The 15,953-nt window shown below is 41.8% G+C and overlaps 1 protein-coding gene across 1 annotated transcript in view; it reads left to right on the top strand.

Moving 5' to 3' along the window:
• The window catches only part of KIAA0586 (KIAA0586 ortholog), a 109,547-nt gene that overhangs the window by 9,384 nt on the left and 84,210 nt on the right, over positions 1 to 15,953 (top strand). The window contains exons 5-13 of the mRNA XM_089522804.1: positions 1,714 to 1,879; positions 3,866 to 4,102; positions 6,045 to 6,207; positions 8,284 to 8,472; positions 9,117 to 9,219; positions 11,325 to 11,472; positions 12,275 to 12,316; positions 14,454 to 14,570; positions 15,332 to 15,555. Coding sequence (XP_089378930.1) covers positions 1,714 to 1,879; positions 3,866 to 4,102; positions 6,045 to 6,207; positions 8,284 to 8,472; positions 9,117 to 9,219; positions 11,325 to 11,472; positions 12,275 to 12,316; positions 14,454 to 14,570; positions 15,332 to 15,555 — 1,389 coding nt within the window. The remainder of the gene's footprint in view (positions 1 to 1,713; positions 1,880 to 3,865; positions 4,103 to 6,044; positions 6,208 to 8,283; positions 8,473 to 9,116; positions 9,220 to 11,324; positions 11,473 to 12,274; positions 12,317 to 14,453; positions 14,571 to 15,331; positions 15,556 to 15,953) is intronic.

The following is a 15,953-nucleotide window of genomic DNA, read 5'->3' as shown; positions in this document are numbered from 1 at the left end:
TGTAATTCACTCTGAGGGCAGAATGAGGCATCCTTGTGTTGATAACCTGGATGGACACCACGCTGTAACCTCAGTGGTGTCACATGGCAACAAACAGAAATCGAGTGGGAAAGCAACTGCCTGTTGTCACTGCAGAGAGAGCACAGATAACAGGGAAAATTGGGGGTCAGAATACTCTTGAGGGAAACCCAGCGTATTCTGGACCGTGAAGACAAGCCCCATAGCAAGAATTTCTGCTGCCCGTTACCACTCAGTACCTTGTTCACAGATGGGCTTGTCTATGCTTATGTTGTATTTACAGTCGGCCCTTCTTATACACTGATTTGAGCATCCGTGGATGCCAAACCCGGAAGTTGTTCCCAGTGGTGGTACGTGTGCACGCGCGTTGCCATTGGGAACAAAAGTCCCTGGCCTCCCCTCCTCTCCTCCCTTCCCTCCCTCCCTTTCTTCCATCCCTCCCTCCCTCTTACTTACCTTTTGGGCCGGGTGCTGGTGCTGGAGGTCTTGGAGGACTCCAGCGTGGCTGCTTGGCCTCCTCGCCGCCACCCCGGGAAAAGCTGGGTGGTGGCGGAGGTCAAGCCTCGGCCTCATTGCTGCTGCCACGGAATGGCCTAATGGCAGTGTTGGAGGCCTCTTGTCCCCCAATAGCACTGCCACCGGGCCTTTCCCGCAGCGGTGGCGAGGAGGCAGAGCTGCCACGCTGGAGGTCTTCAAGGCCTCCAGCGCAGGCACTTGGCCTCCTCGACGCCTCCGCCGCCATGGAAGGGCCGGATATCGGTGTTGAAGGCCAAGAAGCCCCCAGCACCGACACCCGGCCCTTCCGCAGTGGCAGGGGTGAGGACACTGGGTGACGGTGCAGGAGGCCTTGAAGGCCTCTGGTGCTGCTGCGCTCTGCCTCCTCGCCACCACCACTGGGCCTTTCCTGTGGCGGCAATGAGGAGGCAGAGCGCAGCAGCGCCAGAGACCTTCAAGGCCTGCACTGCCACTTGGCATCACTGCCGCCGTGAAAGGGCCAGGTGTCAGTGCTGGGGCCCTCTTGGCCTCCAATGCCGCCATCGGGTCCTTCCGCGGCAGCAGCAAGGAGGCTGTGGCTTGACCTCCACTGCCGCCGCCACCACCACCACCTGACTTTTCCTGTGGCGGCAGCGAGGAGGCCAAGCAGCCACGCCGGAGGCCTCCAAGACCTCCAGCAGCGGCACTTAGTCCGAAAGGTAAGTAAGAGGGAGAGGAGGGGAAGCCTGGGACTTTTGTTCCCAATGGGGACAAATGGGACTTGAGCATACACGGATTTTGGTATATGCGGGGGGGGGGGGGGTCCGGAACGGATTCCCTGCGTATACCAAGGGCCCACTGTACTGTTGAAAAGCACCTGAAGGGAGGATAGGGCTAAAGCTCATTTTAGTTTGTTCTTCTTTTTGGGATTGGGCAGCTTTATCTTCCCCAATAAAGTGTTTTGGAAAGAATGTTTCCATTTTTTTTTAATCTCTGGCTGAAACATTTAAAAGTTGTTACTGGTCACAGTATACAATATTCTAACAGACAAATAAGATAGCTGTTGGTAGGCAAATAGTCTTACCTGATGTAAGGCAATTTCTTCTGTCCAATTATGAACTCATGTCAAGAAAATGTGTTCACTGAAAAATGTACAGAGAAGAATTAGTGAAAAATGCCTTTCAGAGAAATAACCATGGGCCTGTCTGTCTTTCAACTTAGAATTCAAAATGCTCCGGTGTTTAAAGAGGTGAAGGTACAGCTTCTAGATAACATGTGGCCAGACAAAAAGGACAATCCTAAATCAACATGTAGTGAGATGGATTCAGCAACTACGATTGCCGCCGCCACAGCAGCAGCCATTGCTTCTACAGCTCCACTTCTCAAAGTAAGTGATTGATTTGGATAACTGTTCCAATAAGCAGGGAGGAGGGAGCTGAGATATCAGTTCCCACCACAACCACTGAGAGCATACGCAGACTGTGAGTCGGATCCTGAATTTGTGTGGAAACTTTTGGACAAAGTAATCTCCTCCCCTCTCTTTTCCTACCAACATCTGTTCCACATCTGTGTGTGTGGATTTGTGACTCTCGAACAACCTTTACAAAAGATCCAGAACTCTTTGTGGTTCTGTGGAAAAAGGTCCCTTCAAAGCAGCCCACTTCATGGTGTCCCATTCCTGCCACAGTTGGACCTTGGCTACCACCTCTCTACACACATGCAAGTCCAAGCAATCTATTCAGGTGCATGTTTCTCCAGATTCTGAGGAGTAGTCTTTATCTGTAATTTACTGGTTAACTTTCTCCTAAAGGTACCTGTCACATTCATTCTTTTGGGAATAAACAACATATAGCTTTTTAATCCATTGACCTAGGAGGTGCCAGTGATGACATTCAAAGTCCTAAACAACTTGGCACCTCAGTACTTAAAGGAGTCCCTCTCCTCGCACATGCCTGCCCAAGGAATGAGATCTGCTGGAGGGCCCTCCCACTGCTGAAGACAATACAGGTAGGGAGGACCCAGGAGACAGCCTTCTTGACTGTGGCACCCTACTTGTGGCATCCTTTCCCTTGGAGACCTGATTGGTGCCAATCTTGATTTCTTTTCAGTGCCAGGCCAAAGCAGGGCTTTTTGTTAAAACCTTTGGGGCCTAATTTAGGAGTCCTGGTGGTGCAGTGGTTAAATGCCTGTACTGCAGCCACTCACTCAAAACGATAAGGTTGCAAGTTCAATACCAGCAAAAGGGCTCAAGCTTGGCTCAGGCTTGCATTCTTCCGAGGAGGTCGCTAAAATGACTACCCAGATTGTTGGGGGCAATTAGCTTACGGTTGTAAATCGCTTAGATGCTGTTAGTTCAGTATGAAGCAGTATATGAATGAAGCTGTTTGTTTTGTTTTACTTTACTTTTAAGCAGGTGCATGGTTTTAATTCTTTTAGCATTTTAAAGCTCTTTTAATTTGCATGTATTGTTTAATATGTTTTCATAGAATCATAGAATCGTAGAGTTGGAAGAGACTACAAGGGCCATCCAGTCCAACCCCCTGCCATGCAGGAAGTCTCAGTCAAAGCATCCCTGACAGATGGCCATCCAGCCTCTGCTTAAAGACCTCCAAAGAAGGAGACTCCGCTACACTCCAAGGAAGGAGTGTGTTCCACTATCGAACAGCCCTAACTGTCAGGAAGTTCTTCCTAATGTTGAGGTGGAATCTCTTTTCCTGCAGCTTACATCCGTTGTTCCGGGTCCTGTTCTCTGGAGCAGCAGAAAACAAGCTTGCTCCCTCCTCAATATGACATCCCTTCAAATATTTAAAGAGGGCTATCATATCACCTCTTAATCTTCTTTTCTCCAGGCTAAACATGCCCGTCTCCCTAAGTCGTTCTTCATAGGACATGGTTTCCAGACCCTTCACCATTTTAGTCGCCCTCCTTTGGACACTCTCCAGTTTTGGTGTCATCTGCAAATTTGATGAGTATGCCCCCAATTCTGTCATGCAAGTCATTGATAAAGATGTTAAATAGCACTGGGCCCAGGACAGAGCCCTGTGGGACCCCACTGGTCACTTCTCTCCAGGATGAAAAGGAGCCATTGTTGAGCACCCTTTGGGTTCGGCCAGTCAACCAATTACAAATCCATGTAACAGTTGCCTTGTCTAGCCCACATTTTACTAGCTTATTTGCAAGAATATCATGGGAAACCTTGTCAAAGGCCTTACTATGTTTTAATTATGTTTAAATTATTTCTTGATTTTAACATGGAATTGTTTTATCTGTTTGCTGCACTGAGGTCTCATAATAAAAAGACGTTTTAATAAATGAAGAAGTGGAAGATTTCACCTTCACAGCACCTTAGATGTTGATGTACATTTCTCCTCAGGTCCAAAGTGACTTGGAAGCAAAAGTGAGCTCTGTATCCGAAATACTGAATAAGTTACAGGAGACAGACAGACAACTGCAGAGTGTGGCAGAACAGCAAGCAACCGTAAAGGCTCAACAGAGTAATAAGTCCCCTTGCCACCAGAGGGTTGGCGAGCTTGAGAAGCAAATGAACCTATTTATGGAACAGCGAATTCAGCATCTGGAAAACTTGCAGCAGCAGCAAATGAATATTCAGGTAACAGCTGAAAAATTAAAAAATGCAGTTCTGTCTGATCACTGCTGAATAAACATCTTACTGATGTTTTACAGAACAGCATGAAAGGATGTGTGGCTCATTTTATGAGCCTCTGCCTTTTGCAGAAAGTCCCTCCACCCCCAAGAACCTGGTACTTTCTCAGCGTGCTTAACTACAGTTCCCAAAATCTATATCCAACTATGTCACATTGGGTAGGGATTATGAGAATTGTAGTCCAGTACATGAGTGGGGCACCAGATTTGCATGGGGGCGGGGGGATATCTTATGTTGGTTTTGTATTGGTCTCCTTATGCTGCTGCCATTCAGTTTTGTGCACATTATAACAAATAAGTCTTTTTGGCCCTGAACAGACAGGCCTAAATAAAGCTGCTTCTGGTCACTTTGGAGTTACGCTGTTTAAGTGATGCATGTGTCCTAAGAGGCCAGAAGCCACGTCAAAGCCATGCTCCAGCCCTAAGGACTGGAGCATAGCTTTGTTGCAGCTTCTGGCCTCTTAAGATGTGTGTGTCATATGAACAACACACCTCCAAAGTGACCCAAAACAGCTTTATTTTGGCCTGTCTGTACAGGGCCTTTGAAACCTTAAGAATCACAGCCTTAATTAAGTAGTTACAATTGTAATACCTAACAGAAGTTTGTCTCCTAGTTTGAGGAGGATGCTGGGTTGAGCTATGTTAATAATAGTGGAAGTTTAGGACCAAAAGTAAGTGTGACATTCAGTGTGTCTTTGGGGTGAGTCTGCATTTTTAAAATTGGCAATAGGTAGATGCTGGGAACAAAGGTGATAGTTATTACAATTGTGACATGCCATCCTGAAGAACCTCTGGCCCCCACTTCCTGAGGCCCAGTAGGACTGTCCATCTGATGACAAATAGCAACTATAGATGGACAGTTTTTGGCAGAGTTTTAACAGTCCTTTTCTGCTTGCTAAGAGTCCTATTATTTTAGCATCCGTATTTAAAATTAGAAATCTTTACCCACCCACTCCAAACAAGGTGAGATAGGTGCTTTGTTCAGATAATTAGGAAAACTGGAGGATTTTGTTTTTTATATTTTGTCTGTAGTGACCACACTGGGAGAGGAATAAGTGTGAATGGGCCTGCAGCCCATTCTTAACATCATTCCAGGTAGAATCCCACAAGTGGAACAAAAGCTGTAAATGGGATATTGATGTCACACTGAACTGGAGATCATTACGCTCTGTTCTGGCTGCTTTCTTCCTGCCCATTATTTTATTTATTTATGTCCTGCCTTTCTCCAAAATGGGATTCAAGGTGAAGTTGAAGGCACATATTTCAATGTGTGATATTTTGTTTGAATCTGTACATCACTGATCAGCAACTTGTTTAACAGCAGGAGCCATATTTTGAAATGAGCAAGAGTTTGAGACCAACAACACTGGTGTTCCCTGCTAACTTGATCACATAAGTTGAGACATAGGCAAAAGGATCTTGAACAAAATCCCCTATCGTGACTAGCAAGAGAAAGTTGGGAGCAGTTCTTCCATTACACATAAAAGGCAATGTGCTTCCAGTTGTTGTACCTTGACTCTCAAATGGGCTTCAGCACTTGGCCAAGGAAACTTGGCTAAAGCTTCTGTTACTGTTCACATTGGCAAAGAAGGAGCTCACAACTCTGTATCTTTGTCTCTTTCCTTGAGGAAACTGTGTGAGGTGGGTAGATCCTTTGGGTCTAATGCTAGCTAGAAGTCAGGTGGGAAGTCCTGCTTAAGCTTCTGTACTCCCAATACATTACTCTAATACTGATTCTCTTGTGGTGGTCATATGTTATTCATCTTGAATTGGAACAGGATCATGGGCAATTATGTGTGATATTATCTCTGCAGCTGATACTGTCTCTGTAGGCAAAGAGGATTTTACCAAGTGATTCCTCTGATAATTCTGTAATCTCTTCCTCCTAGTCCCAATTAATTAGTTCTGCACTGAATTCTGGTGGCTTCCAAGCTGCCAGCACAGCACCTTCCAAAGAAATGACAAAAAATGCTGCAAAACCAGGAAGATCACTTGCCACTCAAACCTCAACTCAACAGGATTTATTTTCTGCTTGTGCTGTGCATACACAAGGTGGGAGAAGTTCAGTTGTTTTGTTTGTCATTGTGTTCTTTTTATGTTCTGTTTAAAAGCAAAAGAGTAATACTATTTGTATTTTTCAGAGGCTTAAAGCTATTTTAGGGCTGGAACAGACAGCTAGGAAGGAGTGGCTTGAATCTGCCCCCACTGAAGATGCATTGGGGCTGCAGCAAACATATGCCGTGTGACCCCAATCCACCCTGCACCCAACCCAAATAGGAGTGGAAAAGATCTGCACCTATTTTGGTCGAGAAAGAGATGCCTTTTCCAGCCCCACTTCAACCCCAGGGCAGCTTCAAGACACTCCTGCAGTGTGTGGCATGTAAACATCACATTGCAGGAGCATCTTGAAATCATTCATGTCTGGGCAGCTGGGCAGCTTCCAGGTGGCTTTGGAGCATGCGGTGTGTAAATGCCACGCTCCCAAGACGCCCGGAAGTGGGCTTTAATGGGTCATCTGTTTCGGCACTTAGTAGCCCTTTTTGTTTTATTTTTAAAATATTCCATAAAATTTAGACAACATAAAAACATTTAAATTTCTGATTATGCAAAAGTGAGTAACACTGAACTCCCCCCTCCCTCTGGCCAACTCAGCAGCATTAACAGTAAGTCATTTGTAATAACATCAAATCATGGTTTGCTTTTATCATACATTAGTATCCAAACCATGATGTGAACTTCCAATTTTGCAGTAGGTAAATCACAGGTTTTTTTATTTTTGTTTTTGTAGTAGTAGTAGTAGTAGTAATAATAATAATAATATGTTTTATTTATATCCTGCCTCTCCAGATTGTAGGATTCACTTAGCTCTTTGTGATGCAGCAAAACAATGGTGATTATTCTGATTTGTCAATATTAACATCCGTTCCAAACCATGCTTTGCCGACTTACTTCAAATCATGATTCTAATTTGCCAGCCAATTGCAAACTGTTGCATCTCAGTTCAGATGCCTCCTCTTGTGTAAGCCTGATCAAATTTTGAGAAATTTAGTAGCCATTCTGTTGTATCAACACTAAAAGGCTAGGATAATGAGTATACACAGCAGTCACTTCTCTGGGGCAGCAGCTCAGTTGTGGGTGGAAGTCAGTCTGGATCCATTTTTGCTGTGCTTCTAGAACTCATTCAACACAGTATGATTCTATGTGATCTTTGGTTAATAAAATTGGCATTATTTTATTAGGCATCATTTTGGGAGACGACTGCCAAAATAAAGCTGCTTCGGGTCTCTAGGGAGGTATGCTATTTAAATGATGCACGGGTCCTAAGAGTCCGGAGGTCCCACCAAAGCCACACTCCATTCCTAAGCACTGGAGTGCAGCTTTGGTGCAGCTTCCAGATTCTTAGGATGCATGCATCATTTAAACAGCATACCTCCAAAGAGACCCGAAGCAGCTTTATTTTGGCAGTCTGTAACAGGCCTTGGTGGATTAAAAAAAAAGTAATTAATAATATTTTTAATAAATGAAAAAAAAAATGGAAAAAAAGCCTCATCAAATGATTAAATTTTTTTAACCATGACATGCTGTGATGTCTGAATTGGAGTTTCTCTGAAAAGCAAGAATAGAAAAGTTTAGAACTGACCTACATTTTTTGAAGATGTTCCCTGTGCAAAGCTTAAATTTTCAAGCTGTAATGACCTGCTAAGAATGGGGTGATAGAAAAAGAGAAGATGTATGATTTCTCTTTAACTTCCCCCTTTCCATGTTATATTTTATAGACTTCTGGAAGATTTCCAAAATAAAAATATCATTTTAGAAATATGTCCAAGTTTGGCAGGTCTCCACAAGTCTTTCACTCTTGGTGAGCAGTCACCAAGAATCTGACAGTACATTCTGTCTGTGTTAAGTAATTATGGGACAGATGGTATTCTTGTACTTTTGAGAGTTTTATCACTCACTCCCAGATTGCTGGTTTCACCTTTCTTGTAAGATGGAATGGTTCCATCTGAATGAGATTCCTTTAAATTGGCAAGGTTTTCGAAGTATTATAGTAAATGTTCTTGGTTTTCTGGCTGTCTTTTAATATGTATTCTTTTCATGGACAAATCTGTTCTTCATTCTACATTCTAGCCTGTTCAAGGCACTTTGGAAACCATAATGTCCATAGGCAGAAGTCCCCTCTAAACACACCAGCACCACGGCGCTATGCTCCTGTGCCAGTATCCAGAGATGCTAAAATCTCTCAAAAAATGTCCAAGAGAGAACAACCTGTTGGAGAAAAAGAAAATATGCATCAGTCAGCTTATGGAAGAACTTTGGGTAAGGTTAAGAGGTAGCCAGAAAGGTTAAGAGGTAGCCGTGACCTCACCCCCATTTATTTATTTACTTATCTATTTATGGGATTTGTATCCCACCTTTCTCCCCAAATGGGATTTATCTATTTAAATGGATGTGCCAATTACAGTATCATGCCCTCCTGAGTGTATTTTAGCTTTTATTCTAAATAGGCATACTGTGATGGTCAGTTATAGCTCAGTTCTTTTTATTTAAATCTCCACGTGTGTCTTTTATTGGTACAGGTATTGATCCAAATAATTCTGTATTGTATTGTACTATTGTTTTAATGTCTTTCTGGTTTAATCTCTTTTTAGTATTACTATGCTTTTATACTGGGGGATAGCGGTTTTTAGAATTTTTAACTGTATCTCATTTTATTATTGTAATCCGCTTGGATTCCAAGTGATTAAGCGGAATATAAATTATTATTATTATTATTATTATTATTATTGAACTGAAGCTCAAATAATTGATTTTTTTACAACCAATTTATTTCAAAAACATGCATTGAAATTTAACTCCTAAATTGGTAGAAGTGCTGCCATTCTAGAATGGAAACTAGCAACACTGTTTCTCACATTAACACATAGGGCCCTATTTAGTTATAGTGTTGGTTTCCCCCCTAGGAGGAGGAAAACTGCTAGAACAGATTTTGAATTCTCAAGAAACTCCCTTAAGACAGGATCCAATGAAAAGCAATACAGTGCTGTGGCCTTTTGAAAGAGAGTGGTAAGTATCTTCCTGTTGCCTCAAGCTTTATAATGTGGAGAAGCCCAGCTAAAAAAAAATTAAAAAGTATTGAATCAGCCATGGTATCCTTATCTCAGCTGGGTCTAAAAGGATTGATGAACTGGGGAAACAATGAGTCTTTAGGAATCTCCTGTGACCCATCTCCCTCCCCCAGTAGCTATGAGAACTGTGCAAGCAGGTTAGTAACAGAGGAAAATTCACTCCCCAAGTCCATCTTCATCCTTGCATATCTTTTTGCATATCTTTACCATCAACTGGAGGAGAGTAAACCATCTGAAACTTAATGCAGACAACACAAGGGTGCTCCTGGTCAGTCAGAGGGCAGATCAGGGAATGGGAATTGAGCCTGTGATAGATGAGGTTACACTACTCCTGAAGGTGCAGGTTCACACTTTGGATGTACTCCTGCACTGAGCTTTGAACCTGGAAGACCCAGGTTTCTGAGGTGGCCAGGAGTGCTTTTGCATATTTAAAGTGTGTACGCCAGCTGGGCCCGTTCTTTGAGACGTTGGATCTGGCCGTGATAGTGCATGCCTTAGGGCCTAAACAGACAGGCCAAAAAGCTGCTTCAGGTCTCTTTGGAGGTATGCTGTTTAAATGACACAGGCCTCTTAAGAGGCCAGAAGCTGTACCAAAGCTGTGCTCCAGTCCTTAGGACTGGAACATGGCTTTAGTGCAGCTTCTGCCCTCTTAAGATGTGTATGTCATTTAAACAGCATACCTCCAAAGTGACCCGAAGCAGCTTTATTTTGGTCTGTCTGTTTGGGCCCATAGTTACATCCTGTTTGGACTACTGTAACACATTCTACTTTGGACTAACTTTGAAGAGTGTTTGGAAATGTTGGCTGGTCCAAACAGCTGCAGCCAGACTATTAACTGGGCTGGTTACAGAGACCACACAATACCCCTGCTGAAACAGCTCCACTGGCTGAAACAGCTCCACTGTTTCCAGGTACAATTCAAAGGGCTGGTTATGGCCTATAAAGCCCTATTATGGCTCAGGTCGAGGCTATTTGGCAGACCATATCTCTCTGTATGAGCTGGCCCAGGCTCTGAGATCATTATGAGAGGCCCTTCTTTCAGTCCCACCAGCATCGCAGGCATGGTTGGTGGGAATGCATGAAAGAGCCTCTCCAGTGGCTGCCCTAGATTCTGGAACTCCCTTCCCAGGGAGGCCAGAATGGCCCCCTTATCCTTCTGTTGGCAGGCTAAGACATTTTTATTCAGACAGGCTTTTAAAACAGAAAGTCTTTGAAGAATATGCTGGGAGTACTGTACGGTTTTAATTGTACTGTTTTTAAGTGTTATTTGTTTGTTTAAATTGCATTTTATTCTTTTAATGAGTGATGTGTTTTAATAATAGTTTAATGGTATTTTTATGTTGGTTTTTATGTGTTTTTAATTGTGGTGTTCTTTTAAATTGTAAACCACTTTGAGTCCCAGTTTTGGGGGGAAAGTGGGATATAAATAAATATAACCATAAATAATAATAATAATGATAATGCCTGTAAAGTGCCATACAAATTTAGGGCACTATATAAATAATAACAACAACAACAAGCAGCAACAACTAAGGAAAAAAGTATCTAAAAACGTGCTGCTACAAATTAGTCTTTTCTTTGTGTCACTGGACAGCTGTTAAGGTTTGGCCATGAGGCTGGCTAGGTATCCAAAACCTGTCTAGTGCCAGAGGCTGAACTCACTAGAGATGCAAAATTAATTTTCCTTCTAAGAAATGTACTTTTATGCTGGGCAGAATCGAAAGAGGTAGTTGATGGCCTGCTCAGCTGACATGTGACAGGTGTGGCAGACAGGAACAGGGCTTGCTTAGATATTGCTTTCCTTATATATGTTTGTTTTAGTGAGAATAGGTGGTCATTTGTAGATTTAAACAACATGAGCCATAAATGCTCAGTTCTGATGTGTTTTACCTTGCTTTCCCAAGGATTCTTTATAAGTGACGCAGGTCACCTACTGGTTCAGTTGACTTTTACTCAGCACCACTCTGTAATCTAGACTGCTTCATAAAAATGTATTCTTACTCTCAGTAGGGATTTGTGGGGATTTGTAAATATTCTTCTTAGCAGATCCAATGTTCAGCAGCCAGAGCCCATCCATGCCTTTAAAAGCACAGATCAAAATTCCAATCCAATTGAGAGAACTGTTAAGAAAGCAGATGATGTGCTCCGTGATCTGGGACAGCTGAAGAGGGAAATGCATGACATCTTGCAGGTAAGGCACAAGATAATTGTATTGCTGAAATAATTGAAAGTGGGAAAGCTGAAACAATCTATAAATCAGAATCCTGATATCTGGGCATGCAGAGGTATTTATTGGAAGTTAAAATGTTGCTGCCTGGAAATAAAAGCTTCAGACATTCCTTCAAGCAGAATAATCATGCAGATAGTATGCAGTGGATGTAAATCAGTAAGCTCCTTAAAACTCTGGTGCACATTAGTTTAAAAACAGTTTTCTTTAGCTGGCTTCACCTGTCAACTTGGCTGTGAACCTTGCTGGGTCAGTCTTGAACAAGTCAGTTTCTGTTAGCCATACATACCACACAGGATGCCTGTGAGCCAGAGCTGACGCACGGTATACATACACTCCTCTCTTTTGCAAACATTCTTTCCTGGATTGTGGAGAATACCTCAAATCATAAAATGCATCTGAAGAAGTAGATGTAAGTATACAAAAGCTTGTTTATTGCAGGGATGTATACTTTGCAACCCTTCTTGTTAATAAAGCAATCACATTGATTTGACTTCATTAGATAGTCAAAGATACTTCCTTCTCTAAGTAACCAAGAACATTTTATTCATGGTTATTAGGCCTAAAATAATGAATGTGTTTTTATATACACCACTCTGGTATCCATTAAGATAAAGGGCTATTTAAAAATGTTTCAATAAAAAGGAGAAGGCCCAAAGAGGTAGTAGTTATGTTATGCTCTATCTTCACTAGGAATATGCAAGACCACTTCTAGTACATCTTTGTAACTTTGTCATGATTGTAAGATTCTTTTTCTGTTTTACAGGATGCAAAGGATTGGAAATCAGACATGAATAGGATTATGAAGGTCTGTGTCACTGAATTTTTAAAAATTATATATATTTGCCAATTATTCAATTCCAAGGCACTGAAATCAGCATCAATAAAATACATGAACTAGGCCAGTGGTTCCCAAATGTTAGGGCGGAACCCCAGGGGCAGGCCTGAGAGTTGCTCAAGAGGTGTGTGCAAGACTTGGAGCTCTGTTGGCACAGTGGTTAAATGCCAGTACTGCAGCCACTCACTCACAAACCACAAGGTTGTGAGTTCAATCCCAGCCTGGGTCTCAGGGTCAACTCATCCTTGTATCCTTCTAAGGTCACTAAAATGAGCACCCAGCCTGTTGTGGGCAATTAGCTTACAGCTGTAAACTCCTTAGAGACTGCTTAGTGCAGTATAAAGTGGTATATAAATGAAGCTGCTGTTGCTATTGGAGTCCCTGATTCCCCCCTCCTCTTTTCCAAACTTTTTTGTGTGTCAGATTTACACATGCATTGAGTAAAATACTGAATATACTTAAATAAAACTGTTCTAATATGAATGTTGTTTCCTTATAAAATGTTAAAAAATGAATATACATAAATGTACAAATGAAAATATTCACACTAAATAAACAAAATATTTTCATTCCTATACTACTTTGAGTGGAGGGGCGGCATGGCATTCGCATGTGGATGTAAAGGAGGGTCCCAAGGGTAAAATGTTGGAGTACCACTGGACTAGACCCATTTTAAAGTCATTAAAATAGAGTACAAGTAGTACATTTTGATTTGTTATTTTTTAAATAATAAAAAACCCTGCTACTCATGATGGCTTTGCATTACTTCCATTATTAGAGACATTACGTGTTCCTATATCAGTAGCTCATTTACATGAGTAGAAGGATGATACTGTGTTCACCTCCTTCCTTAGGACTTAGACATCTGTCTGGTCACTATGGGAACAGAATCCTACACTTGAGAGGCCTTTAGTTTGATCCACAGTGCTCTTATGTTTAAAAGAATTAAGTGCTGGTTATGACCTATAAAGCTCTGTATGGCTAAGGCCCAGACTATGACCCTGTATGAACATGCCTTAGCCTTATAATTAAGGGTTTTCTTTCTGTCCTGTCACTCTCCCAGGCTTGGCTGGGGAGGTCCCAGGCTGTACCTAGACTATGGAACTCCCTCTGTGCTCTCTTTTTCCTGGCAGGCAAGGATCTTCTTGTTTAAAAAGGCCTTCAGACTTTTAACTAGTTGGTAGAGGAATGTGCAAAGGGTGTGGTGTTTTTCAATAGTTAATATGAGCTTTAGGTGTTTTTAATTGTTTAAAATTAACTTTTAAAAGTAATGTTGTAAATGGATTGATTTTTTAAATCCTTTTAAAACTTTTGTACCATATATATTAGCTAGTTTGTTTTAACTTATATTTTAAGCTGCTTTTGGTTTCTTATGGAGGCCAGGATGAGAATCAAAGAAATCAAAGAAATACACAAGAAATGAATGTAAAGATATATCCTTGTTTGTTTGCAGAATCTGGATGTAGAGAGAACTTGAAACACCTTTGAGACTTAACTACTTCCAAATGCATCTGAGGAACTAGACCTAAGTCTATGAAAGCTTGGGCTGCCAACTTCTTCCTTTCAGTTAGTCTCAAAGGTGCTACAAAATCTCTACATACAAGAAATAAAGAACATGAAACAGATGAAATGTTCCTCAGCAGCAGTGGGCTATGTACACAAATAAACAAAATTGTCTTACAGATCTTGGACTTTGTGCACATGATCAAATAGTGCTCCCTTCTTGGAGTCATCGTTCTTTGGGTCTGTGGCTCAATTTGATTGAAGTACAAAGGCTCAGGTTAGCTGATGAGAACATAACAACAGAGTCTGTGCTGCAGCATTAAACCTAAAGACAATATAATGTTCTCTCTCTCTTTTTGGAACTTGGAAATTGGTACAGTGACTGGCAACCATGTGCTCTTAAGAAGTTTCCTTCTATTTTGAAGATGTTCATGTACTTATTTCCTGTACAGTAAAAACTAAGATTCTCCTGAAGAGCTTGGTGTTATCAGCCTCTCCTACTGTAGATGATCTCTGGTGTTGCCTTAGAAACATATCTAGGAGAGCTGAGCCTTTTTTTCAGTGTTTATATTAAATTTTTAATAATGATTCTATTAAATTGTAGACCACACCAAACCTGGGAGAAGCAGTCCAAATGAAAGATCACCTACAGCAACCTCAGTCTTCACATTCACTGTGGCCATCATCAGAGGCTCTTATCCCCATGCCTCCTCCAGCTGAGGTACAGGCACCAACCAAGGAGAGGGCCTCCTCACTTGTGGCACCCTGGCTTGGAACTCTGTCCCCAGACAGCTTTACCTAGAATTTACTTTGCTATCTTTTTGGCACCTGACATTTCTCAGACATTCTAAGATTGTTTTTTCTTTGTCTTTCTCTTTCTTGGCTGCTTTTAACTGGTGGTGTTGCTCACCCTACTTGTCATTGTTATTTGCTGTCCAGTCAGCTTTGATTTACGGCAACCCTATGAATGAAAGACCTCCATCAATGCTGGTTACCAACTTCCCTGCTCAGGTCTTGCAAACTCAGGGCTGTGGCTTCCTTGATGAAATCCATACATCTTAACTTGGTCTTCCTGTTTTCCTACTGCCTCCCATTTTCCCCAGCACCACTGGCTTTTCCATTAAGTCCTGTCATTTCATGATATGTCCAAAGTATGGTACCCTCAGTTTAATCATTTTGAGTGGCAGTAGACAGCAAATAAAAATAACATTCAGGTTTGATTTTGGATGGTAAAATTTATGTATGAGAGTTGTTAAGATGACCAGTATCTTAAGATAATAGTTTTTGTTTCCTTTACTTTCTTCTTCTTATGCCTGTCCATTGGGGATGGGAATAATGCCTTCATTGCACAGTAACAGGAATGAAGCTTGCATATGGAAATATTGATTTGATTTATAGTTCTGATATATCTCTGGTTGCTGGCTGTTAGTGGCAAGCAGAATAGTTGTTTCCATTTACATTTTTATCTGCTTGGACTTTAAGCAAAAAGATCCTGTTGCTCCAACGCTTCTTGAGCTTCAGCAGCTTTCCAAGTCATCCATTCTTCAATCAACCAAGGCATCAAAATCCATACTGAGAGATGCTGAAAAGATCCTGAGAGCTGTGCAGAAGAATAAGAAGCTCCTGGAAGAAAACCTGGAAGCCATTATTCGTGCCAAGGATGGCAATGCCTTACATGCCTTCATAGATGAGCTGACAGCAGACAGGTTGATTTCTGTTGCTTTTTTAAAAGGATATGTTGCATTTCTTACACTGATGTCTGATGTTTATATCTGTCTTTACTCCTTTGCACTGTGGATATTAGAAGTCTTGAGTGTGACTCACCTGCCAGAAGGCTGCTCTCTGCCTCCTTTGTGAAGCTCTTCAACTTTACTTTAAATGTTTCTGCACTTCCTAATCTATATATATATATATTGTGTCTAGAAGTGAAAAGTAAAAGATATATTTGACATATGGCAGAATTAGATGGGACAGACAGAGGCCTGGGGTAAGAAAGTATGAACTAAAGAAGAGGAGCAAAAATGGCATCAGAAGGGAAACATTATTCCAACTGCTAGTGTTTGCTTCCTTGTAAAGACACACATGAACAGTAGGTAGGGAAAGA

This window comes from Sceloporus occidentalis, unplaced genomic scaffold (assembly GCF_023333645.1).
Source record: "Sceloporus occidentalis isolate IW3139 unplaced genomic scaffold, rSceOcc1.0.p SCAF_4, whole genome shotgun sequence".
In the NCBI taxonomy this organism is placed as follows: domain Eukaryota; kingdom Metazoa; phylum Chordata; class Lepidosauria; order Squamata; family Phrynosomatidae; genus Sceloporus; species Sceloporus occidentalis.
The sequence above is the reverse complement of the archived record's forward strand: the minus strand, read 5'-3'. Positions and strand labels throughout refer to the sequence as shown.